Here is a 25,999-nt window from a genome sequence, read left to right as displayed (position 1 = left end):
CAGAGGATCGATACCCGGCTTCGGCAGTCGATGTGTCCTTGGGCAAGACACTTAACCCCAAGTTGCTCCTGAAGGCTTGCCATCGGTGTGGACTGGATGATGAATGTTAGTTAGAGTCTGATGGTGGCACCTTGATGGTAGCCTGTCATCAGTGTGTGAATGGGTGAATGATATGTAATATACTACTGACTGTAAGTCGCTTTGGATAAAAGCGTCTGCTAAATGACTGTAATGTAATGTAATGTAATGTAATGTGTGTGTGTGCCTGTGTGTTGGGCTGATTAAAATGCTGACTAAAAGAAATTGACCTACTGCAGTACTGTGATGAAGAGAGAGAAATTATTGGGGAAATATTATATATATAATAATAAAAAAGCAGTCACTATTAAAGGCTGATAGGTATATGGTGTGTCAGGACACTACTGGAACAGAAGGCCAACCTGTAAAGCAATCAACCAACCAACAGCAAAGGCTTTCGCGGAGTAAACCCACTGTATTCACACTTGATCCAAAATTTTGTCCGTATCAAGAGATCTGTAATCGGAATCATATCTTAACGTCTCATGTTCTGCAGAGCTGCAATGTTAACATTTATATAAATTGATGAACCAGGCTTTGTGTTTTTAGAGACAGTCAGTGATGTTAGCAGCGTCATTGTGATTTGGGGGGAAGTTATCTGTCACATTGGGGTCTGCTTGCTTTGGACAATGGTGCTCTGCAGTCGATAACTGTTTGGTCTCCGATTCATCTTGGGTGGAGTGTGACTGGTTTGTCAGGTTAACAACATTATTGACTTATTTTTCAAGACAATGGTCAAGGTACAAACGTTTTCACAGAGTCCTTTAGGCTCATATCTTATCTTGTCTTTTTCTGAAAGGAAAAACAAAACATAAACAGAGTTCCGTTACCACTGAGTCATTAGAATATATACATAAACTGTATATACAACAGAGGCTTGATTGTTTTTTGTATGAGAGGTTAAACTAAATAAAAGTTCTATTGAAAAAAACAACAGCTTATTGAGTCCTTAAGAAAAACAAAAACATTATTATTACCTTGCAAGGTAATAAAATCATATCTATAGATGATTTGGTATCTGCTCTTCAGACACAGTATGCTGTACGCATATGGAACACTAAAACAACAAGTGTAAACAGGTTGGATTTATTGAGGTGTTGCACAACACAAACACATCATTTAAAACAGCCTGGACTAAACTAAACCAGAACTAGACCTGAATTTATCATGACAAAATTGGAATATGCCAAAATAGCCGTTTGAACCCAAAATAACAGGGAGAAGGCATTAGGGACATAAGAGGTGGGTTGCTAGGTAACTGTAATGTAAAATGACATGATAATACCACCAATGGCCCAGAAATTGTTAGACAGTGACATTTCTCAACAGCAGCCTGGTGTCAAGGACTGTGTGGCTGATTTCAGCCAAAAGCAGTTATGATTCTTGGGCCCGGTCCAACCAGATATGTGCTATCAGTTCAACTTTTTGGGATGAACTTCATTCGATTCAAAGTGCAAAGATTTTTTTTCCCCAGTAGAGTATATTATTGAATTTGATAAAGTGATAGGGGGTGAGGAAGCAGACTGGGGAATGTATCGGGGGGATGTTAAATTGGTTCTGGCCTCCTGTTTGAGTCAACGAGAATGCTATTTCTGCAGATTTAAACTTGACTTGAGAGCTGATGTGGTATGCATTATTTAGAGCTGGGGCTTGACTCATGATTTGAGGCGTATTGGTTATGCTGGTGATGATCATAACCAGTGGAAGAAAGCAACTAACTTCAAGTGCTGCAGTGAGATTTCGAGGTACTGTTACTATTTTCTTTCCTTTTTCATGTTCTACTTCACTACATTTCAGAGGGAAATGATACACCTTTTACTTTACCATATATTTATTTGACAGATATAATCAGTTACTTTTAAGATTGTTGAAGTTGAACTTTTTGGCTCATGGTCTCATACTAAAAAAAGCCAGTCTAGTTTTATTTAAGTAATTATCCAAAATTTCACAAAACTACTTTCCGTAGAAGCAGGATTTACCTGGAGGCTCAAACAGATGGCGGCCTCTTTGGACTTTTGCAATGAAAACCCACACTCTGAACTCACACTGTAGTATGATCAGACGCGCTCCGTGCCACTGCGACAAATGTAACATATCCCCAATGTGATATGAGGGCAATGAAAATAGTTTCGTAAGAGATGGGGTTTTTTTTTTGCAGAATGCCAGCCCAACACTTAGAAGAGAATCAGCTGTTGCATTGGCACATGCGCAACGAGGCTCCAGTAGCCATTGACGAGCATCTGTTTCTCTTCTGTGTCATTTAGGTTTTTAAACACAGCCATCTCTTAAGAGCTCAAATTTGCATTCAAATTTGCATTCTGACATGGGTTGTGTAGATTTATATAGTAGACCAACCGTGTGACACGAAGGACACAGAAAGTGTTCATCCAAACAACCATGTCCCTGCCGGTAGATAAGTACATGTATTTTCTCACAGCAGATAAGGTATTGCCGAGTGGGACACACACACAGTATTCTTATTGTTAATACATCAAATCTAGAAAAAAGCTGACTAGTACGAGCAGGTGCAAAAGCATATTACACAGCGTTACTGTAACAGTGGCATTTATGACACACACATCTGTCTCATCCAACCCCCAAAGATCCAGGATTGAGACACCAAGGAGAGGCAGGATCAATGGTCAATACATGCTGGGTGTTTTTTTCACATCTGACCCACTTGACTAGCCCAATAAATACAGAGAGGTAGAGAGGGAGAAAGAAAAAGAGAGAAAGAGAGAGACAGAGAGAAGCCCAGCAGCTCCACTGGTTTCCACCTCCAGGCCCTAAGTGTTGCTGTAAAGGGGGCTGGGACTCCTCACGACATTATTGATACACTGTTCTGTTCGCTCCTCCCCACACTGATTAAATGCCGGCCCGGCCCGTCGGCGTGCCGCAGTTGAAGGCAGCCGTGTCAGAGGAGCAGTAGGGTCGGACCTGTATCACCCCGACAGAGAGGGAACACGCTTTCTCTCTCTCTCTCTCCATCCAAGAAGGGCTCAGTTATGAAGACCATTCTTGCTGCATACTCTGGCGTCCTCAAAGGTAAGCCAAGGTTTCCAGGGTTTGAGCAGTGCAGCAAGTCGGTTTACAGCAAGTTTAGTTTAGTTTATTAAAGATCCCCATTAGTCTACACACCATAGTGGAGACTATTCTTCCTGGGGTCCAGGCAAAAGATATTACAATACAGATTAAAAGAAAAAAGTGCAGTACAGCATGATCATTGTTGGTGACCAAAACACAAACTTAGTAACCAACATTTACATTACATGTAAATAATGCAAAAAACAAAAAACAGAGAATTAAAAACAAATTATTTTTGTCAGTCCAAAAATACCTTAAATAATAACCTAATCTACTCTAATTTCCTTTCTGATTATTGCTGCCTTAAGTTTCCTTTTGAATTCACCTTTATTCCTGGTTAGAGTCAAATATGAGGGGAGCAGATTCCAGTATGCAATGGCTCTGTACATTACTGTTTTTTTGAGTGCATTGGTTTTGAAAGAAAGAAAGTCAACTAGAACACACACACACACACACACACACACACACACACACACACACACACACACACACACACACGCACCAGTTATAACATGTCATGTTTTATTCTGCGTGAAGAAACGCAAATATAAACAAACTATCATTTTAAAATACCCTAATTATTATAATGAGGTTTTTTTTCTAAAAGGGAAACTGCAGAAATGCAATAGAAAAACTTTCTCCAAAACTTTTAAAAAGTATGATACATTATAAAAAAAGCAAGTAACATTGTGATGTCTCTTAATGCCAGTACTTCCTAACAATCAACCAGGTTTATGTGCAACCAATTTCTTTCTTTTTGCATTTTTCTGCAGTTAAAATATTTAGAATTTGAGCTTTGATGAAGTTTTAAATGTGAATGTGGAAGTTATTTATTCAGTGAAAATAGAATGCTAAAGCAGTAGACAGACTGAAGGATTTTGTCGCTCATCAGTTAAATTGAAATGGATTTAGGGATGGATGTGTTCACGGCCAGTGTGGGAAAGTTGACGCAATTAAAACAACCAAAATCTCTTTCAATGTACATATGGGCATGTCAGGATTGAAGAATGTGAACTTGTCCTTTGAGTCGCCTCTGCAGATGGATATGAGTCTTATCAGTGCAGTTAGAGAATCATCGAGGCAGATCTGTTGAGCCAGTGGAATAACTGAACATTTAAAAGAAACAGGGTGGATTTTGTCAGACAATCACATGTATTGGCGGATTAGGAGAGGAAGGGTCCCTGGGCACAGACATTGGCCCCACCGCCTCTACTGTAGGAACAACACACACGGACTGTTAAGTTGTTAAACCTCTTTTTGCATTTGTTTTGTGTCTCTTTGTGGTCATTTGTTGTTATTGTGTGTCACTTTCTAGTAGTTTTGCCCCTTTTTGTATTTATTTTGTGTGTCTTTGCAGTTGTTTGCGTCTCCTTTCTGGTGTTTTTAAGTCTCATTGTGTTTTTTTTTAACCCTTTCTGTAGTCATTTTGCATCTATTTGTAGTCCTGTGTGTCTTTGTGGTCATATCGTTTTTTTCCTTTGGTCGTTTTGTGACTCTTTGTGGTTGTTTTGGCCTTATTTGTAGTTATTTTGTGTGTAATTGCAGTTGTTTTGTGTATCTTTATGGTCATTCTGAGTTGGTTCTTGGTTGGTATGTTTCTCCCTAACACTTTCCCTGGGCCTGCGCCTGCTAGGCCCATTCAGTAAACCATCCATGAGCACATGGTCCACCTTGCGTCATCTGATAGTGTTTGTGTACCTCTCATGCTTGCATGCTGACCAGTTTGATCTGGCTCCCATCCGGACTCAGAGAGCACATACTGTAAGTGGGGAGATTCAGCCATGAACCGGTCACTGGCCGTATCCTGACCTAGCGTCCTCTCCTGGCACTGATCCAAGCAGCGACAGCCTTTAAGCCGTCATAGCATCATAGTTTAAAGTCATTAGCAGCAGTGGCAGCTCGCTGCTGGGTTATTTTCAGTGTGCACAGATGGGATTAGAGTAGACGTGTTGTCCTGGAGGGGAGATCCTCTTCTAATTGGCTCTCAGTGGTACGAGCTTGACTTGCTTCGGATGCTCTTTATGTGTCCATTGCTTGTGCTCGCCGTCTCTCCTCACATGAGCTGCATGGCTTCGCTTTCATGGGCTGGTGACTGAAAAGACCTGGTGAGTGGTTGAGGCTGTGGCTGAAATGTGTAGCAATGTAGGGCTGCTTCGTTGTGTCGTTTGACAGAGCTTTCTAGGAAATCATTAAAATGTCCTTATTTCCTTTGATGTCCAACTTTTGGGTTTGTTAAACTCAAACCATGAGTATCACTGTAGTGTTACTGCATCTTGTCAATGCTTCTCTCCCTCATCTATTTAAACGTCTCTAGCTGTATCTTCAATAATCAACCCACATGGACATCTGACAGTTTTGATAGAACTCTCCTTTTTATTATTTGTGATCTTTTGCCTCCAGGCACCGGCTGCAGCATCCTCTCTGCCCTGCAGGACCTGTCCGTGGCTTTTTTGCCCTGCAGATCCAAGATGGAAAAGCATCTGCAGGTCATCTCGGTGCTGCAGTGGGTCATCAGCTTCTTGGCCCTGGGTGAGTGAGTGTATGTGTTTGTGGGCTAAGGCCACAAGAAAACAAAGAAAGCTAGAAGAAGCTTGTAGTCTCATTAGTCTCCTGATGAGGAGGTCAGATCTCTGAGCTGCACGCATACACTACTCTGTTAGCCTTTAACAGAATATTTTAGCCTTTAGTTTAGCCTACAATTTCATTTAATTTCTAGTCAAGTGCTTGTTTGTACCATCTCTCTCCTCTCTCCTCCAGGTGCTGCCTGCACTTTCCTGCTGATCTACATGTTCTGCACTGACTGCTGGCTTATTTCTGCCATTTACACCGCCTGGCTCATCGTTGACTGGAACACCCCCAAACAAGGCAAGACATTAAAAGCTGTCAATCAAGAAAATCACTGTTGCATAATTGTCCAATTTCGACCCCCATCTGTAGGGATGCACCGATATCGGGCCGATATTATAGCTAGACCAGATATCGGTGATAATGGGGCCGATCTATTCAATTCATGATTTATATACTATATACATTACATAATGGAATTTTAATTCTTCTTTGACCAATTTGCTGCGCCATTAAAAAGGTATGCACTAGAATTGTAATTTCTGTTCATTTTTAAGATTTTCTACTTAGTTGGTAGAGCTGAATTATGGTTGGTATCCAAACTTTTGGTGCTGATTTGGTGCTAATTAGCGATCTAAGACGGTGAACATTGGTAAAATATATGCCTGTCGAACATTATTATGTTAGCATTTGGATGTTAGCATTTAGCTCAAAGCATAGCACTATGCCAAAGTTAAGCTTCACAGTACCACAAGGCACATTTTATTGGTTCCAGTTTGTCAATGCGATGATTAGCAGTAAATGGAAACAATTTGTGTTCCCCGATAAAAACAGACAATCTGGAGAGGTTACCTAGGACTCTATTTTTTTCTGACATCTTGTAACTAAATAATATAATTAAAACTGGGGTTTGTAATGTTTACAAACAAGCAAGAGTACGATAGCTTTTTATAAATAATCCAGATTAAAAAACAGCCCAGTGTTTCCAACTCCTTTCCAATGAATGCAGCTAGCAGTGCTTGCTCCTAAAGACACTAAATCTAGCGAGAAAGTTGCCAAGTCAGCAATACTGAAAGCCTGTCTCTTCGGGCCTTCCTCACAAACCACTCCCCCAAAATAATCATTATGAATGTTAACAACAAACATGCTGTGGTTATTACTCTCAACTATCAAGCTAGCGGCATGTGGAAAACTCCGGTTATGAGCCAATGATGGGGTTTTTTAGCCTTTGAATAATTAATGGCTGCTGGCATGTAAAGATAATTTCAACTAATATAATCCTTTTTTCTTGAGGAACATTACCTACCCTTTCTTTAATGGAATATTCCAAAGAAACTTAAAGGGATGAATTGCTGATGAAATGAATTGTTGGTTGCAGCTGTATATTTGCTAATGCTAATGCTAATGAAATGAGTTCTAATCTGTAATGTCCTCCTCAGGTGGCAGGAGGTCCTCTTGGGTGAGAAACTGGACGGTGTGGACATATTTCCGAGACTACTTCCCCATCAGGGTGAGTAAATCTGTCAGATTCTTGGTGGGCCATTGCTAAATTTAAACTTCTCCAACCTTGAAAACTCAAGATAACATCAGAGTTATGGAGACATCAGGATTGCAACCAGTATGGAGATGAACCATGAAAGTGAGCACGTCCTCCTCTATTTCCTGCCCACACAGAAAAAGTTGTTGTGCTTCAGTATTGTAAGATTTAGCAAGTTCATCGATTTCCAGTCATGCACAGGTTTGACAATGTAGATAAGCTTATCAGGGGTTGGATGGGATATCAGCTGTCGGCTCCATGCTGTGCCTTGTCCCGTGTTGATTATGATGAGGGCTTGACGTCCGTCGGGAGTGTTAGACTTTGTCCTACCTGATAGGCCAAGGAGCAGTGCTAAGCTTGTTTGGCCCTCAGGTATTCCCCACAGCATCTTTTCGATGAGAATATAACGCTGATTAAGGCAAACACACTAACTGTCAGTGAAGAAGCCAGAAGTCATGGGTTGAGGGTTTCCTGCATGATTCAGTTAGTTGTCATGGGATTTTATTGAATCATCACTTTTGTACAGCTGAGAGCTGAAACAGTGATTAATTGATCAGTTGTTTTCCACAAAAATAATCAGCAACTATTTAGATTTTTGTTATTAAATCTTTCTAGTTCTCTGGTTCCAGCTCCTCCAGTAAGACAATTTGCTTCTTTTCTTTTTTGTATCATTGTAAACTTTTGACGGTTAACATGTCTTCTAGGACATAGGGATAATGTGAGGGACATTTTCAGGTATTTTGTTACATTTTATAGACAACACAATTGAAAAGAAAAACAAAGTAGATCAGTGTAAAACAAAAGATCCAGTATTGATTTTTTTTATTGATTTTTTAATAAATTCCTCTCTGATGCTGAATTAGCTTTTGTTTTGCTAACCGCTCCTCAGAATGCTAATGAAACACACAACTTTCACGCAGCTTGGTTGATTCCATCACTTCCTTACTTTACATGTTACTTGCGATACAAAGAAAGCATTACCCTTCTGACTAGGTTTCATAGTATTAAATCCCTTCACCAGGTGTTGACAAGCTTATCTCTGCTGTACAGAGTGAAGAAAGAAAAGAGGGCTGTCTGACTCCAGAGGGAGGAATTTGAAGTCCCACTTTTTGCAGATGAACTTTGCTCATCTCATTGATCTGAACAATGTGTTCTATGTAGCCGTTTGTCACAGTGGCTTGATGAGATCATTCACTTGTCTCCCTGACGCCTGATGCCAGCTGACTGTCTCGCTTTAATCCCAATTTCGCCCAAAGACTTAAATTGGCCGACGTTTTTTTAATTTTGCTGTTTTTTTTTCTGTCAAATGTTGAAATATCGGTTATTAGCTACTGACACAAGTTGAGACTGTAGTTGAAACTTTATTCCTTGCAGCGGAGTTGAAAAGGTCGAACACATTGTGATTAACTGGTACTTTTACTTTAGTCTCATAGCTCAAAATAACCAGAATATATCTGCAGGGCCATCGATTGATTGTAGGGCAAGTGTTCTCTATCGCTCATGAGCATATGATTATTATTTATATGAGTTGGAAGCAAACCGGTCAAGGTCCAAACCAGCCTTAAAATCAGAGGGAGAACTGTAAGAAGTGTGGAGTGGGACTGTGACATCAGCGTCTGCCTCAAACAAAGACTCAGACTTTTATGCAGTAACCAGCAAATCTATAGCCTCCATCTCTTTACTGAGATTCTCTTCTCACTATATAAGGTGTTGGTTATTTTATAAATATTACTTTTATTCATATTTGCTTAAACTGTCATTATGACAGTAGGACATGAAAAATCTGGTTCCTCTGCCTCGTTTTAAGTGCCCCTAATGAAGTTTGTAAGATTCCACTAAACTAGGCAGCACTCATCAAATATGTGAATAGAGATTTTGCAATGAATTTCTCACCTCAAATAGGCACCTGGTCGATGGGCAGAGGTTGGATATGACTCGACTGTTATCAACATGGCAGCTGGGCCACTTAAATATATTTTTTAAACCATTTGAGGCGAGAAATAGGCGACGCGTCAACAGAATGTTGTTTGACAGTTTGTTTGAAGTTCACAAGCTTCACAAATAGTGATTGGGAGCTGCGTTTGAGACTTCTCGGCTCTGATTGGTTTTCTTCAGGGGGCTTGAATCTGAGAAACACCATTAGAAGCACTAAGAGGAGGATTGATATTTTTTCAAATATTATATATAGCATGTACTACTGTCAGGGTATAGAGACTGAGCTTTTGTTTGAGCAATCACAATGAAAAGTTATATTTTTTTAAAGTTGCCAACCCTAGCTTTAATGCTGGTCACATCTCCCTTGGTCCTGCTGTAATCCTTCCACATCTGCCATGGTAGCCAGGTGGAGTCGTGCGGTGCTATGGAGAACTTGAATGTGAGCTCCTCTGCTAATGTGGTAATGCAACGGTTGTGTTTGACCAGCGACGAAGGGAGCTTTGTGTACACACGGTGATGGAATCAAGTCTACAGTGCAGATCAGAGCACAGCTTTAGTTTCTTATGAGATTCTGCAATTTTACAAGTTTAACATGAAACCAGGATGTTAAAATAATACTGAATGTTTAAGGTTTATGGCTGCCAATATGATATACATGAACAACATGTGAAGTGGGTAATTATTTTATAGCTGCACTTGAGCAGTCGGGTTTGAGCTGATAAGGATGTCCTCGTTCTACTAAAAACATGAGCTGTATCTAAAATTCATCCAACACACTTATTCTAAGCTGGTCTTCAGTGTGTAGTTTGTTCAGACTGGAAAGTCAAAAAATAATACCCTTCATACTCTTCTTCATCCATGTACCTTTTCCTGAATTTATGGATTGAGGATTTCATGAAGAAAATGTCTTGCTTATGATACAGAACACCATGCTCCACCTGTTGACATTGTGGATTAAGCTTGATTGCATTTCAGAGATTGATTGGCAACTATATTGATGATCTATTTGATCTATAATGTAATTTTCAATTAAAAATAATTTATAGCCTCTAGTTCCAGCCTACCAGATATGAAGGAAAACATTTCATTTGAATATTTTTGGTCAGAAAAAAGAAGCGATAAGCGTTAATTTGCTTATCACCTTTGTCTTACATTTGATAGACCAAGCAATTGTTAAATAGAGAAAATGATCGATTAATCAACAATAAATGTAATCGTTAGTTGCAGCAGCATAATATATAAATATATATATGCATAATGGTAAAGTATGTTGATGTATTGTATACTACTAACTGCAAATATTAATTTACTATAAAGACTTTAATGATATAGTATAATAATAAAGTTTATTTGTATGGTACATCTCAACAATAATGTTACATAGAGACAGTTTTCAGTAAAACACCAAGCTTAAGATTAGACTGTATTTTATGATGTGTATAATACGTATTTGGTGTGGAAGTAGTAAGCAGCTTCTGTTCTAAAGCCCTAAAGCCATATTGGTCACTAACTTGACATTTCTTCAATCAGATGTTCCCAAGTCTGGCAGTGTAGAAATCAGCCTCACACTGGTCTTCTTTGTGTTATTCTCCTACAGCTAATTAAAACCCACAACCTGCTGCCCAGCCGGAACTACATCTTTGGCTACCACCCGCACGGCATCTTCTGTTTCGGTGCTTTCTGCAACTTCGGGACCGAGGCGACGGGCTTCACCAAGAACTTCCCGGGCATCAAGCCCTCCCTGGCTACCCTGGCGGGAAACTTCCGGATTCCCGTCCTTCGGGACTACCTCATGTCTGGAGGTGAGCATTGAGGAGCAACGGAGGCTCGTCTGAGTCCTTGAAAAATCAGATAGCTGTATCTGTAAGGGAGCGGACCTTTGTCCTGTTGCACAGCTGAAATAGCTTCTGTTTGCCTGGATCTGCTGATTTCACAGATTGATAGAGAACTGTTCTGTTCTGAAGGGCTGTTTGCTGTTCAGCTTTACCCATAGATACTGTACATACTGCCTTTAGGGTACTATAGGTCATTATACATGTTGTTTCAGAATGCTTCATGTGTAAATGGCCCTCATAGAACATTCTTTGCTCCTCTTTTTGTTGTAATGTGTAATGCAACAATTTTCTCTGCAAATGTTCTGTTTTGAGGCTGTTTTTTTTATTTTCAGCTGCTGCAGATCAAATTTTGCACATGGGTTTATTTTACATTTGGCCTAGATTTGTTAAATAAGACTGTTAATTCCAATATTTGCAGCCAGAATTTGACCAGATCTAAAAGGATTAAGCAGATGTTAACAGACTTAAGAGGTCAGTGTATTTTCCTTGTGTGCACTGCTTCTTTACTGCAGTTATAATCATCTTTCTTTTTGTTCCTCAGGTATCTGTCCAGTGAACAAGAACTCAATCGACTATCTGCTGTCGCGCAACGGGACAGGAAATGCTGTGGTCATCGTTGTCGGAGGAGCGGCAGAGTCTCTGCAGTGCGCGCCGGGCATGAACACTGTCACCCTGAAGAACCGTAAAGGCTTTGTGAGGCTGGCCCTGCAGAAAGGGTGAGCTGGCTGCACAACACCTCGCAGACAAGGCCCAAACACAGCCTCGAACCAAATCTGATTTATGTGAAATTAATGTCATTTTCATGGCTGCAGGGACTCATTGGAAAGAGTAATCCCTAGATTATTATTCACAAGAAGGTTGAAAGGACCTTACAGAGAGTGTGCATTGTCCTTTAGTAGGGGTCAGACAGGCGTTGGGCTCAGCCATGCATTAATCTTTATAACAAACTGTACTATGAATGGAAGTGAACCCGGTTTGTGTCTCCTTAACCCAAACAAGCCTGATTATATAGCTGTGGCTTATCACAGGGTGCACCGTGTCAAAAGGAGCTTAGAGCTTGCTAGAAGGGACATGCAGTTATGCAGAACTTCATTCATAACTGAAATGAGGTCGCTTTGGGTTCACTTTCTGGACCTTTTAGAGTTTGGTTTTGATTCTTTTAAGATATAAGCTTATATATCTTATATTAAAGCTGGTTGAACTTCAGTTGATTTCTGCAGAAGATTTAGTCAAATTGAAAATCAACGTTTTCAATCACAAATTTAATAAAAAGAAACTTAGAAATGTGGAAATGTTTACAGTATACAGAATATTTTGGTTGCTATAAATTAATTTCTGCCCCACTTTTTTTCTTATTGCTTGTAATATCTGGGACAGTTTTATCATTGCAGGCCTTCAAAAAGTATTCAAATTAGTAGTCTTTTAAAGGGGCACAAACCAAAGAGGTTGACACTGGTGTAGACGGTGCTACTTTTTCAGTGATTAATGAAAAAGTTTGAAAGAAATCCACCAATATTGTGAAAAATGTGGAGTTCCAAATTGTCTAGGTCCAAAAGCTGTCTCTCTCTCTCTCTCTCTCTCTCAAATGCTACATTGTAAGCGTGGCCACAGATCTGATGTAGCTTTAACACTGATCCAGAACATTTTCTGTTTACATAAACTCTTTTATAACTGGCATACCTGGCAAGACAAAAGCATGGCTGAGCACCAACACTGAAGCTGAATATAGACCCACACCAAATTTTGAAATGCCTGTGAACTGGAAACTACAGCAGTCTGCCTAGGTGCTAATTATCATGACCTACTGATAAATAATAATTACAACATTGCATATATAAATGTTTTCGTTCTTGTCTGCTAACCTAAGTGAAAGGTCGGTGACGTAGAGACATGTATAGAAATTCAAGCCAACCAGTTATATATGATGGCTATCTCAGATAAGTAATTATTCCAGTGCCATAATTGTTCCCAAAGCCATTGAAATTACAGATATGACAGTAATAATAAAAAAAGCAAGAAAAATATCAGAGCATATAATTTATGCATATAATTATATAAACAAGTTTACAAAGTTTATGTTTTAGCCAGGGGATAGCTATGTTTATAGGCTTTCTGTGAGGTTTTATCAACATCGGAACCTTTTTTATTGTTTTACATTCGTTAGGTCTCCATCCATTGAAATAAAATAGGAAAAGAATGGACATTGCCATTCAAATCAATGTAGCAGGATGGTCAGAGCGGCGGCCATTTCTATGTGTACTTTTGCCAATTTGACCGTCGTAGACAAACTAAACTGACTTAAAGAAAGCTGCGGACTCACCAAGGTTTTGCAGTACCAACAGTGGAGTAGTAACGTGACGAAGCATAGAGAGCCAGAGTTAATGAGTCCAATTTGACAATTTAATGCTTCATTCACACACAGAAAAGCACATGTTATTGCCTGACGATTGACAACTTGTTTTGGCTCATTTCCTGGAACCGGTGCAGCGTTAAAGCATGGTGGCAAGCTAGCAAGCTTGTTAATTCCACCATGCTTTAGCGCTGCCACGGTTTTAAAAAATGAACCAAACAAAGTTTGTGAACAACTGTTTGAACGGCTGGATAGTAAGCTAGCTTGCTAATTCCGTTGTACTTGTATTCTATTTCTCTTAATAATAATAATAATAATAATAATAATAATAATAATAATAATAATAATAATAACTTTATTTATATAGCACCTTGTAAGAACAAGGTTTACAAAGTGCTTCGACAGACAAGGCAGCAAAACAGTGCAATAGATGAAACATTAAAAACAATCGTTAGGATAAAACTAAACTAAGAAATAAAATGAAATAACAAGTGACAATCAAATAAACGAACAAAATCAATAAAATCAAGTGAAATAGATAAACATAAAATAGTAAACGAATATAAGATAAATAGTAAAACCAAATAAAACGAAACATTAAAACGACGACATCACATAAAAGCCATTGAGCCAAGTGATTTAAAAGAGACTACTGATTCTGCAAGCCTTATCTCTTCAGGCAGGTCGTTCCAAAGCCGAGGGGCCCTTATGGCAAAAGCATGGTCGTCTTTAGTTTTTAGTCTCGACTTTGGAACAGCCAGAAGGGCCCTACCTGAGGATCTAAGGCTGCGAGCTGGCTCATACGGGGTCAACATTTCTCCTATGTATGTCTGGGCCAGACCCAGACGTGCTTTAAAAGTGATCAGTAAAATCTTAAAATCAATTCTAAAATGAACAGGGAGCCAGTGAAGAGAAGCCAGGATTGGGGTGATGTGATGTCGTCTGTTACAACCAGTAAGAAGCCTAGCTGCTGAGTTCTGAACCAGTTGGAGGCGAGAGAGTGATTTGTGGTTAATGCCAGAGAGGAGGGAGTTGCAGTAGTCCAGTCTTGAAAAGACAAATGCATGTATGATTTTTTCCAGGTCTGGGTGAGTGAGGATTGGTTTTATTATGGAGATGGTTCTGATTTTGAGGAAACAGGACTAGAGTATCTTTGTGATGTGGGGTCTGAAACTGAAGTCGGAATCAAAAAGAACTCTTAAGTTCTTAAAAGGAGGTCATTGGATACCTTGAGGAGGGCGGTTTCTGTACTGTGTAGTGCTCTAAAACCTGACTGAAATTTCTCAAACACATCATTAAGACACATAAAAGGTAGAAGTTGGGTTGAAACAACTTTCTCTAAAACTTTTGATAAAAACGGAAGTTTAGAAATTGGCCTAAAATTGTTAAGAACCGAGGGATCAAGATTCGGTTTCTTTAAAAGAGGTTGGACATCAGTTTAAGACTGGATGGAATAGTTCCTGTGGCTAACGAGCTATTAATAATCAATAAAATACTGGGCCCGACTGTGTCAATAACCTCTTTAAGAAATTTAGTTGGTATAAAATCAAGGCTGCACGTGGTTGGTTTCATACAGGATATGGTTTCTGCTAAAAATGAAAGCGATACAGGATTGAAACTGCTAAAATAACTAAGAATATCCCTACTAACATGTAAAACACGGTCTGGGGGGGAAATTTGTTGCCGTACTCTGTTTGCAAAAAAAAATAAAAACTGCTCACACACCTCTTGTGAGGCATCAGTAAAATGACAGGGGGAGGGGGTGACCATTGGGTCAATTATTTTAAATAAAAGTCTTGGATTTGAGTGGTTTGCTGTAATTAAATTAGAGAAGAAAGAAGTTCTTGCTTCTTTAACTGCCACTTGATAGTTCTTCATCGCATCTTTCCAAATTTCATAAAATACATGTAAGCCTGTTTTTTCTTACATGTCTCCACCACTAGAAAACTGTGGTATATATTAAACTTGTTTCACTTACGTTGTTGCCGATCTTAGATGTTTCAACTCTAGAAACATACTTCCTGGCATTGTCCTACAGTAGCATTGCTTTTGAAAGTGGACATTTAGGGGACAGTTAGTTGAGTTACCTCCTCTGTGTTTCCTCAGGTCTGACCTGGTTCCAGTGTATTCCTTTGGAGAGAACGATGCCTACAAGCAGGTGATCTTTGAGGAGGGGAGCTACTGGAGGTCCATCCAAAGGAGGTTACAGAAGATCATAGGCTTTGCCCCATGCGTCTTCCATGGATGTGGCCTGTTCTTTGGCAACTCCTGGGGCATTGTGCCTTATTGCAATCCTATCACCACCATAGGCAAGTTTGTTCAAGCTAATGTTTTCTTGGAGTGATTGACGTAGACACAGATTAGGGTTATCTCTAAAAATGTCAACAATACTCTGCTATTTTAGTACAGTTAACCGTATTTCCTTTGTCCAAGTAACACGGTGTATTATTGGTTAACACTGATGGTTCTTACAACTTCAACCAAAGTTTATTTGATCAACTCTTTGTTTAAATTCCCCTTCTTATTATAGTTGGAGAGCCAATCACTGTGCCAAAAATTGAGGATCCAACCGATGAGATGGTGGACCTGTACCACGCGATGTACATCAGGTCCCTGCAGTGCCTTTTTGACAAGTACAAGACCCGCTTCGGCCTGAAAGAGAGCGACATCCTGTACATCCAGTGAAAGGACAAGGGGGCCTGTTGAAGCTCTGAACTTTTTGACAGCATCTTCAAAAAAAACTCTGCCCCCCCTCTTCCCCTTCCCCACCCCTGCACAGTTTACTATCTTGCGGCCTGATTTTGGATTATCTCTGGACTGCAAACTCTACACATGAGGACGTTTGCTAAAGAAACCTTTGCTCTCTGCACTCATGTCACACGCACATATGTTGGCATAGTTCCATCTCAGGAAATGGCAGGTTTGAAGAACAGTCACATCTCCCTGCTGCTGCAATCAGGTTTAACCATCTCGGTTCTTATACCAAATCCCACATCAAAAATTGGGCCATTGCTGTTTCCATTTCTCTTTGAAGGCATTGGGTTCAGGCTGTGTTTATGGGGGGGGGGGGGGGGGGGGGGATTTGAACCAGGTGGAGCTGGAAGCTAACATGCAGGACTTCAGAGAAGTCTTTCACTCATGCAGCCATGTAATTCTCTCCAAGCTCTTTAGGATTAAATTATATGCTTAATGCACAAACAATGCAAATGGAAGATTCCACTTCATTAGTGGGATGTTAAGCCAAAAATGTTATTGAGCCAAAGACCTGGGTTGTCCCCACACAGGCATGTATTTCTACTGCATAAAAGCCAAAAGTGAAGGAATTATACAGGATGGATATATAAATATATATATATATTATGAATGCATACGCATGTAAATCTGTTCCTGTGATTGTAAAATGCCATAAAGTATTAATTGTATGCTGTAGAGAGGAACAAGCCTATTTTAGTTCTCGTCCAACAGTGGATATTTCTGATGCACTTTTCGTATTGCTGAGGTTTTTGTGCCTTTTTGATATGAGAAATTTTCCAAGAAAGTAATTGTGCTGCTTGGCTTGATTTCCCTTTCTGTTCCTACTGGTGTGTTTTTGTCTATGCAACAAAAACTACACTGACGTCTTGTAACTTCTTTAAAATGAAGGTATTTAGCTGTAGTTAAAGGAGATCATGTTTTGTGGGTGAAAATCCTGAATGTTTGAGGATTCCGGTGTACAGTAGATGTCTTTGTAACCGTGCCATGGGTGATAATTGAAAAATGAAGTGATTATACCGGTCTTATTACTGGTACTATGTAATGTTTTGAGGGTGCCCCTAGTACTTTTGTGAAATAAGAGTATTTGGGTATGGAATAGATATCGGGAATTATCGAAGAAAGTTATGTTGACGGACATGAAGATGGGGAAATTAATAATCAGATTGTCATTTGAATAGCCATTTCCCTTTGGTTTCACCACTGTGCCTTCTTAAAGAAAGTAGTATAATCCATGTGCAATAAATTTGCAAGAAATAAACGGCGAGAGTGATCTGTCAATATGATGAATGGCATCGTCCGTCTGCCAATATTTAAATTAAACTTTTATATGTTTTCAGAAGGAGATGTGTGTGTTTTTTTGTCTTGTTTTTTGGAAACATTTTCCCCAACACCTTACCTATTTATTATAAATGCTGCGTCTTTTTCTCCAATTTACTGAAAGAGATGACCATCATTTGATTGTGACATCTCTGAGTCCTCATGAGCACATTTGACACGATATATATATATATTTATACATATATAAACAATGTCAGCAGAGTTGCAGTGTACCTGTTACCAATCCTCATAAACCAATCTTACAGTTTTTTATAAATTAAATATAAACCATTAGGGAATTGACTTGGAGCTGTACGTTAATACTGTACATGTTTTGTACTGGTTCGCTCCTGCTATACAGGCACATGTTAATAGGATTTTGCCACATAGAGTGACATAGCTGATCATTTACAGTGTATTAATGTATTAAAAAGGACATTATCCATTACAGAAACTTGTTTCATCTGAGAATTCCACTCAACTCTACCCCTCAAGCAGCTGTAAGGCTGTTCAATTTATTTTACACCACACTATCTGACAGTCTCATACATGTATTACCTGTATTTGGCTGAACACTATTTTAAGTAAAGACAAAGTTTATTAAAGTTTAATCTTGCAAAGAATACCTCAAAGGGCTGCACATATAATAAAAACAGCTATGAGCAACATTAGTAGAGCACACTAGTACATACAAAGATCACAAAATAAGACACTCAGTGCATAAAAAACAGTAGCAGCATTCAAAAAATACAAAAACGTACAAAATTGTATGAATAACAGTAATTTAGTATTTTAGGGCAGACTAAGTGGGATTGAAGGCTGTTGCAAAATATGTATTTTAACATTACTTTTAAATTAATCAACAAAATAGCCTCTATATATATGGGTTTGTAGACGGTTCTGAAAAATGGGTGCTTGGTAAGAAAAGGTACCACCACTTTCTGGTGATTTTTGTATTTTTAGAATAGTCAGGAGGCTGGCATTTTGAGGTATTTATAATTGTAAAATATAGTGGTGTGAAAAGTACAATATATCCAATATTGCATTTTAGAATATTTAAAATGTGATGGAACATAAGTATGAAGTAGTAGAAAATATGAATACTCAAAAGGGCTGGAATCAGAAAATGTTGAGTATTAAAAAACGTTCGGTCAGGATTAGTGTGTTCTAATACGCTTGTTTTGTACATCAACAGGCCATTTTCCAAACCATGCAGATTTGTTTAAAATACAAAACAGAGAATTCCTAAAAGCAAACAGCAATCAATATTTTATTGTAAAGTCCAATGACCCAGAGGAAACAGAATTCTGTGTCTGATGCTGCCCTCTGATGGTTGCTTAATATACTTCAGTCAGGGGGATCAAGGCTCCCACAAATCATTCATGTAGTAGACGTTGGGGAGCCAGCAGTGGTGGAAAGTAAATTTCCTCAAGTACTGTACATAAGTACAACTTTTTCAGTTTTTTCCCACTATATTATTCAATACTTTCACTGCACTACATTTATCCAACATCTGCAGTTAGGTGTTGCATTGCAGGTTACGTACAAAACAATATGATACATTGTTAAATATTTAATAGTAACAAACCAATTATATTATACAGCCTAACATATATATAAAACACTATGAAATGTGTTATTTTACATTGAGAGAATGTATTGATACTTAAAGTACATTTAGCTGAAAGTACTGTTGTACTGTGATTAAGTTTCAATGTAAATGCAGGACTTTTACCTGTTATGGTATAATTTTTCACTGGTATTAGGCTACTACTTTTACTTAGTGAAGGGTCTCAGTACTCCCTCTATCTTCCTCTAGTCACCGAAGAACACTAAAATGTGGAAATATAACAAGTGAAATGGGACACTTGATCTTTTTTTTTCTTTTTTTTTTTTGCACAGTTCTGAAAACATTAAATGTTTAATATAGGCATGTAAAGTCAAAAAGGCTACAAAACTGGGACACTTTTCTTTACACAGTTACACAGTTCAGTGACATGTCTTGTTTATTTTGCCCTTTGTTATTAATGTGAAAATGTGAAATGAGTCAAATGTTAATGTTAATGTGAAAATGAAATGTTAATGTGAAAATGAGTCAAATGTTTCACATTTTGTTTATCATTTTGGAAATTCTATTTGAATAAATGATATTTTTGAAAGCTAACCTCACCTTTTAATTGCCAAATAATAACATACACTCTTACCAGCGGTCAAAACAATGCCATTTACTGCTTTTTATATAGAAATAAAATGTATATTATGCATAATTGAGGCATTTTGGCACAATACACATTTGAATAGTTTTCGTCACCTCAGCATTTAACTGTCACCTGCAGGTCACGCTGTTCTGCGCAATTTCCTTATATTCTGCAGCTTTGACAGCTTTCAACAGATGCCCGCCCCTTACTGGAAGATAAACAGATGATTCAACCAATAGGAGCCCGAGTTGGTAGGCTCTAAGTGACGGGCGTTACTCTGAGCCAATCAGCAGCCCGGATGTCACGCCGCTAAACCGGAAACGGATTTCCGAACCAAGTGTAGCAAAACAGTACTTTGTTTACGTCCCGCTGGTTAGCTGACAGCTGCGGCGGCGCTTCACTCACACTAACAACGTGTCTGCGTGTCTCTGGTGGAGCCAGGAGGTCCAGCACACTTCACACCGGGTGTTCTGGATGTGGTGGACGGGTTGTTCTGTTGAATGAGGGGGACCCGCTAGGTGCCGACAGGAGGATGAGCTCCATCACCGGTCGGGTTCTCGCCATCCCCGCCGCCTCTGTCACCAACTCTGGAGCTTCATCCTCTAGAGCCTTACATGTAGAGCTCACATCCCAACAGGTAAACGCAGTAATACGAATATATATATATATATATATATATATATATATATATATCTTAGTTTACAACGTCAGTCACAACTGCTGCCTGGAGGAGCACGGCGGGCCTGTCAGGCTAGCTAACTGCAAGCTAGCAACTGCTAGCTTGCAGTTAGCTAGCTTACTGTAAATGAATGTAAGCTAACCGACACTGACACAAAAAGAAACATTAACCACCAGCTAGGCTCTTGTTAAGCATTTCCGAGCCTGGCTTTTTTCCAATGTGTTGCCTAATTTTGAGGATATAGCTATATCTTTCTATACGTTTAATTATGTACGAAGCTAGTATGCTTCTGCTAATGGCAACTTAACTTGGCGTCAGGTGACAGCACAGCGAAAGGGAAACGGTAGCCTGTGTCATAACTGTGATGTTATTTTGTCTGGTTGAGTTATTGTATGGATACATTAAGCATTACAAAGCCATGAACTCATTTAGTTTGTGCTTCTTGGGAAAGAGAACTTAACTTCCATTTACCCATCCATTCATTCTCTCATTCATTCATTTGGAAACATGTAAAAAGTAAGCAGTTACATTACATTACAGTCATTTAGCAGACGCTTTTATCCAAAGCGACTTACAGTCAGTAGTATATTACATATCATTCATCCATTCACACACTGATGACAGGCTACCATCAAGGTGCCACCATCAGACTCTAACTAACATTCATTCACATCCAGTCCACACCGATGGCAAGCCTTCAGGAGCAACTTGGGGTTAAGTGTCTTGCCCAAGGACACATCGACTGAAGCCGGGTATCGAACCACCGACCCTCTGATTGAAGAACTACCTTGCTCTCCACTATGCCACAGCCGCCAGTTGACAGTTCATTCATAAGGGCTACAGACCTCAGGCTGTAAACTCAGCCCCTCATAGACACACATTCCTGTCATGTTCAGAAGTAGTTCGATAGTGATTGTATTGAGAAACGCTATAAAACTATAAAAGTGTGATTAGATTAAATGAAACCCCCTCTCCATATAGTAGGTCATTCATAGCAGTGTACAAATTGATAGTATTTAATATTTTTGGCCAACATTTTTTTTTCTCTTGCACCAGTTACTTACTCTTTGACCCTTGTTCCTTGCTCAAATTTGCATTAGATTGCTAGATTATGTGGTATTCAGATTATAAATAGTACTGTTTGCATATCTGACGTGCTGTATTTAGAGTGGTGACATGCTTGTAGCAACAACTGAGGATAAAGTTCTTGCTGAAATATCTGTTAACATTCTATCCCCACTTGCTTAAAAGGATCAGTTTACCCAAATTACCCAAATTACATTTGAAAGATTTATCTGCACTGAAATTCCATTTATTTCTATCAAATTGTCCTGGCAGCAGATATCTCAGAGACAGAGACCCTAAAACAATAGAAAAAAAGAAATCTACTACACTAGATTCTATTACTACGGGTCAGTAGAATACATTTTCCCTTTTTATTAAGGTGAACTGACCCTTAAAAAATACATTTTATGGATTTTAGCTTTAGCTATTATTTTATGTAAAATTCTAAATGCTCCCTCACGTGATATATCTCACATGTCTACTTTAAAGGTCTGAGGCTGTGACCAATGCATTTCTAATTACTGGTTTCCTGTATATTTTGCACGGTAAAACTGTTTTCCCACACCCTTCTCTAGCTCCATAGTAAAACATTGTCCAAGCAACATTGTTCTGCTGGCCAGCTGGCTCACAGTACATAAAGATAAACTCAAGAGAGATGATTGATCTGGGAGCTTTTACTGAAGGCTTGTGACTTCTGTTAATATACCTGCTATGAAAACTGTGAGTGTTCATTAAAAACTATTTGGAGCCAAACCTTTAAAGCCACAGCAATACAAATAACTACCTCCCAACAAAATGCAAACACTGTGCATTGAGAGTGCTTTCTCTGGTGGTGTAGGGCTGTGTGATACGGATAAAAAATCAAATACCAAAACATAGTTGACCAAATACTTCTTTGTGGATATCAAAGTAATAGGAATGTACATACCCTAATGTTACAATATTTATATTTGGATAATAGTGCCTTCAGAAGACAGAACGTGCGTACAAGTGTAATAAATTCTATGTAGAGATTATTATTTTTATTATGTTGTGCTCATAATTATTTTAAGATTTTAAAATGTATACTTATGTCTCCTGTGAAGTTTTGTGCAATGTGAAAATTAAGATAATTGTAACTAAAGTTCCATTTATAGCCTATTCGATGTTATGCAGTAAATGTGATTTTAAAAATTGAATTAAACAGTCTCTATTATTAATCTAGCTAGCCATGATTGGGTGCTCTCAGCAATAGTGGAGGGATTACACAACCGACCAACTGGCTCTCCTCGTGGCAAACCGACATTCCTAGCCCAACCTAGATTTTTTTTTTTTTGAGACGCTGTTTGCAGAATTCGGCAATAAGATGTTTTAATTCTAGCTGTTGGAGAGACTTGACTGGGCACTTAATTCAAGAGTATTCGTGGTGATAGCAATATCATACACTCAGTTTCCTGGTTATTAGGTACAGCTAGCTTAAACAATGAAATGATTGTGTACAGCAGCACAGACTGAAGGCCATGACCAGTGTGTAGTTTGTATGTTCATGCATTACATATGTTCAGCAGCGGACTTGTGACCAGCTAATCACTTAGTCACAGTATTAACTTTTCACATACCATACACCATCAGAGCTATTTGATCACAGTGGAAAACTAATGGTGATACTAAAGTTGATCTTTGTCTGATTTTTCAAAGTGTATTATGATTATTAGTGTAGTGTTATTGTTAAGAGCCTGACACACTAGAGTAGATTCACACTGCACAAGCGTCCCTCCCAAACTTTCCTCTCTGCCTGCGGTCCACATCAGCCCATTCAGAAATGTGCAGTCACATTTTCAAGGAGGGGAGGGGGTTAAAAGTCCCTTGAACAGTCAGGGTTTTTGTTTGTGAGGCCCTTAATCATAATAGGTAATCCCATGACTTAGACTTAGTCTCAGTATGGCTGCAGGAGGGGAGGTCTGCTGGTCAAGAGAGAAATTGTGCCGTGGTGACGTGTTCGCCCGAAGCGGGAACACACAGACATTTATTTTACATAAAGATATTATGTAAAATAAAGAAGCAGGTTTTTTATAATGATTATTCAAGCAATGCAGATGTTGTTGGATTGGTTTAGAGATTCTCTAATGAGTCATGCAGGTATTTATACATTAACAGTCTTAACTCGTCTTTACTGTGCATCTCTGGTATGCTAGCTTTAAGATAAACTGATGTACTGACTTTTGTTTTGAGTAGACGGGAAGCCTTTTTTTTTTAAATAAGTGATGGGTTTTCCGTAGTTGGCTGGTTTTGGTTTGTAGATTCTTTGATAAATCCTCGTAGAGCTAAAAGTGTTGCTACCCCTCTCATGTGACTGTCATGCCTGCCTGGTTAACTGGCTATTTCATTCTGCCATGAAGATGTCATGCCTCTATTATTTGAACCGCTGACATCTAGCAGGCCGTCACAGCCGGTAGTGCCTCTGTGCACGAGAAACTACTGCTATTTTAATCTGATTACGTATAGAAAAGAGAATGTGGTACTCTATTGACTTGAAAGCATGGCTTTTAACGTGTCCTGCGACCCAGTCAGGATTCTGCATTTTCAAAACGGCCCAGATAGTATCAGACTGAAACTGAATACAGCGGCCCTGATATCTGTTCTTTGTTCACTATCTGACCTCACTCTGTCTCTCCTTCTCTTTCTACATTCCCCCCACACCGCCAAACAGAGACGATTGCGTCATCTCCGGAGCATCGCCGCCAGAAACATTGTGAACAAGAATGGTTCCCCACTGCTGGACACTTACTTCACCCTCCACCTCTGTATAGGAGACCGCATATCTAGAGGTCAGTGTTAACACCCCACACACACACACACACACACACACACACACACACACACACACACACACACACACACACACACACACACACACACACAACACACACACACACAAACTTCCAGCCTGTAGCTTCCAGCCTGTGTTTTTTTCTACAAAGTAGAACATGTCAACTTTTTATCATGCACATTATATTTCTCGGGCTAAAACTCCACATCCCCTATGAACTAATAATGTACAGACGTTAAGGTAGCCATGACAACCATGAAAATGCAAAATGCTTAAATTGTCAGTATATAAAAGACAGAGCATTGATTTGGTTTGTAAAGTAATTCAGTAAAGTAAGTCAGTCAGCATCTCAAGTCAAAGTGTGATGGCCTCTCTCAGGAAAACAAAAAATAGTCTCCCTGGGCTCATTATGTCAGCAGTTTTCACTTTACGGAGCTGCGGCATGGACATTGGACAGGTGAGCGACTCTGTTTTGTGGGAGTTTTTATTTAAAGGTATTCCAATCAGATGCTTTTCCCAGCTGTGAATCAGAACATGTCCATAACCCGTAAAAGTCAGCGTGGTGTCCTTGCTGTGTTTTTACTCTAGATGACATCATTTCTACAGCCTTGTGTAATGGCTGTCCGGCAGAAACTGATCTAGATTCAGAAATTGAAGCTGAGCTTCTGTAAATTATATTTTAGGGTAGATTAAACTCTGACGGTTGTGCACCAGTGTTTTTACCTTTTTTTTATGAGTGTTCCTTGTTCTCTTTTTAGATTTTTACAAGAGTGAAGTCATACGGGACTCACTGGTGAGTATACCTACTTAAACTATCAAACTGTCCAAGTCTTCTCCTGGGATTAGATCAGGATGTTGTCATCACATTGCGGCCTTTAGGGTCTGCTGCCTATCTGCCATTCACACATTTCATTTCACTATAAGCTTCCTTAAACTGGTTTTAAATCAACAACGAACAGTGACATGCTGCAAAACATGCTTCGTTGACTAAAATGTCAGACTTGCACCAACATGACTTGAATATGATGATGTGCTGTATTCCCATATACGCAACTTTCACTCTTGGTCTGTAAACATGAGTCAGTTGTGTTAATGACCCGTGATTCTTTGGCTGCTCATACTTTCATTTGGACGGCAGATGCAGCATTCTGTGAAGCTATAGAAGCAACACAAGGAGAGCGAGCCATTACTGTTGGGCTCGTTGCCGAGTCATGAGCTGACCTAAGCTGCTTTCCAGCCATCCTGCTAACTGCCCTCAGCAGACAGACTGTGTAATGCGCTGCAGGAGTCATGACTCCTCCTGTCGTCTCTCTCGGCCCAACTTCCTCCTGTTGAATTTAACAGCCCTGCTGACGTTCGTTCTCCAGTACTCTGTCTCAGGAAACGTTTCCTGTCCGTCTTCCTGTTTCCATTTCAACTGCCATGCCCCCGTTGCTTCCACTACTGACTCTCACTAGTTCTCTTTTCCACCCTCCCCCTAACCTGTGTATTGTACTTCTGCATTTAAGATTCTTCCCCTGCCTGTTCTTGAAAGTGACCCGAATAGCCAGAGATTTTTCTCTCTGATGGAGGGAAATGATACATAATTGAATGATGTAAATGGCTACAGTGCTTTTTAGGACCGGTACTCAGTGCTGTCAGGCTGGAAGTTCAAGGACGGAGAACAAGCTGCAGTAGAGATCAAAACATTAAGGTTAATGTAGAACAGGTTGATTCAATTACTTTGCCATGTGTAGGGATCACATTATGACATTGAGTTTGACAGAGGTAAAGCACATTTTTTTAATTTACAA

The 25,999-nt window shown here is 39.3% G+C and overlaps 2 protein-coding genes across 3 annotated transcripts in view; both read left to right on the top strand.

Moving 5' to 3' along the window:
* Positions 1-1,591: 1,591 nt before the first annotated feature.
* dgat2 (diacylglycerol O-acyltransferase 2) lies at positions 1,592-16,452 on the top strand. 2 transcript variants are annotated; one of them, XM_054625677.1, is made up of 8 exons: positions 1,592-1,823; positions 5,563-5,691; positions 5,920-6,027; positions 7,167-7,237; positions 10,797-11,001; positions 11,576-11,750; positions 15,491-15,693; positions 15,915-16,452. In XM_054625677.1, the coding sequence occupies exons 1-8, from the start codon at positions 1,757-1,759 to the stop codon at positions 16,067-16,069; spliced, it is 1,113 nt and encodes a 370-aa protein (XP_054481652.1). In that variant the 5' UTR covers positions 1,592-1,756; the 3' UTR covers positions 16,070-16,452. The 2 variants fall into 2 exon arrangements, with proteins under 2 accessions (XP_054481652.1, XP_054481653.1); XM_054625678.1 differs by lacking the exon at positions 1,592-1,823 and adding an exon at positions 2,759-3,123.
* Positions 16,453-20,005: 3,553 nt separating this feature from the next.
* uvrag (UV radiation resistance associated gene) overlaps positions 20,006-25,999 on the top strand; it is an 89,066-nt gene continuing 83,072 nt past the window's right edge. The window contains exons 1-3 of the mRNA XM_054625582.1: positions 20,006-20,290; positions 24,087-24,204; positions 24,965-24,999. Of these exons, the coding sequence (XP_054481557.1) occupies positions 20,186-20,290; positions 24,087-24,204; positions 24,965-24,999 (258 nt within the window). The 5' untranslated portion in view covers positions 20,006-20,185. The remainder of the gene's footprint in view (positions 20,291-24,086; positions 24,205-24,964; positions 25,000-25,999) is intronic.

This window comes from Anoplopoma fimbria, chromosome 24 (assembly GCF_027596085.1).
Source record: "Anoplopoma fimbria isolate UVic2021 breed Golden Eagle Sablefish chromosome 24, Afim_UVic_2022, whole genome shotgun sequence".
NCBI classification, from domain to species: Eukaryota; Metazoa; Chordata; class Actinopteri; order Perciformes; family Anoplopomatidae; genus Anoplopoma; species Anoplopoma fimbria.
Note: the sequence above shows the minus strand (reverse complement) of the source record. Positions and strands in the feature narration are given on the sequence as shown.

Coding starts and splice junctions, on each gene's coding strand:
- dgat2 (XM_054625677.1), top strand. CDS start 1,757: ATGCTGGTGATGATCATAACCAGTGGAAGAAAGCAACTAACTTCAAGT. Junction 5,692..5,919: donor CATCAGCTTCTTGGCCCTGG/GTGAGTGAGTGT, acceptor TCTCTCCTCCAG/GTGCTGCCTGCACTTTCCTG. Junction 7,238..10,796: donor GAGACTACTTCCCCATCAGG/GTGAGTAAATCT, acceptor ATTCTCCTACAG/CTAATTAAAACCCACAACCT.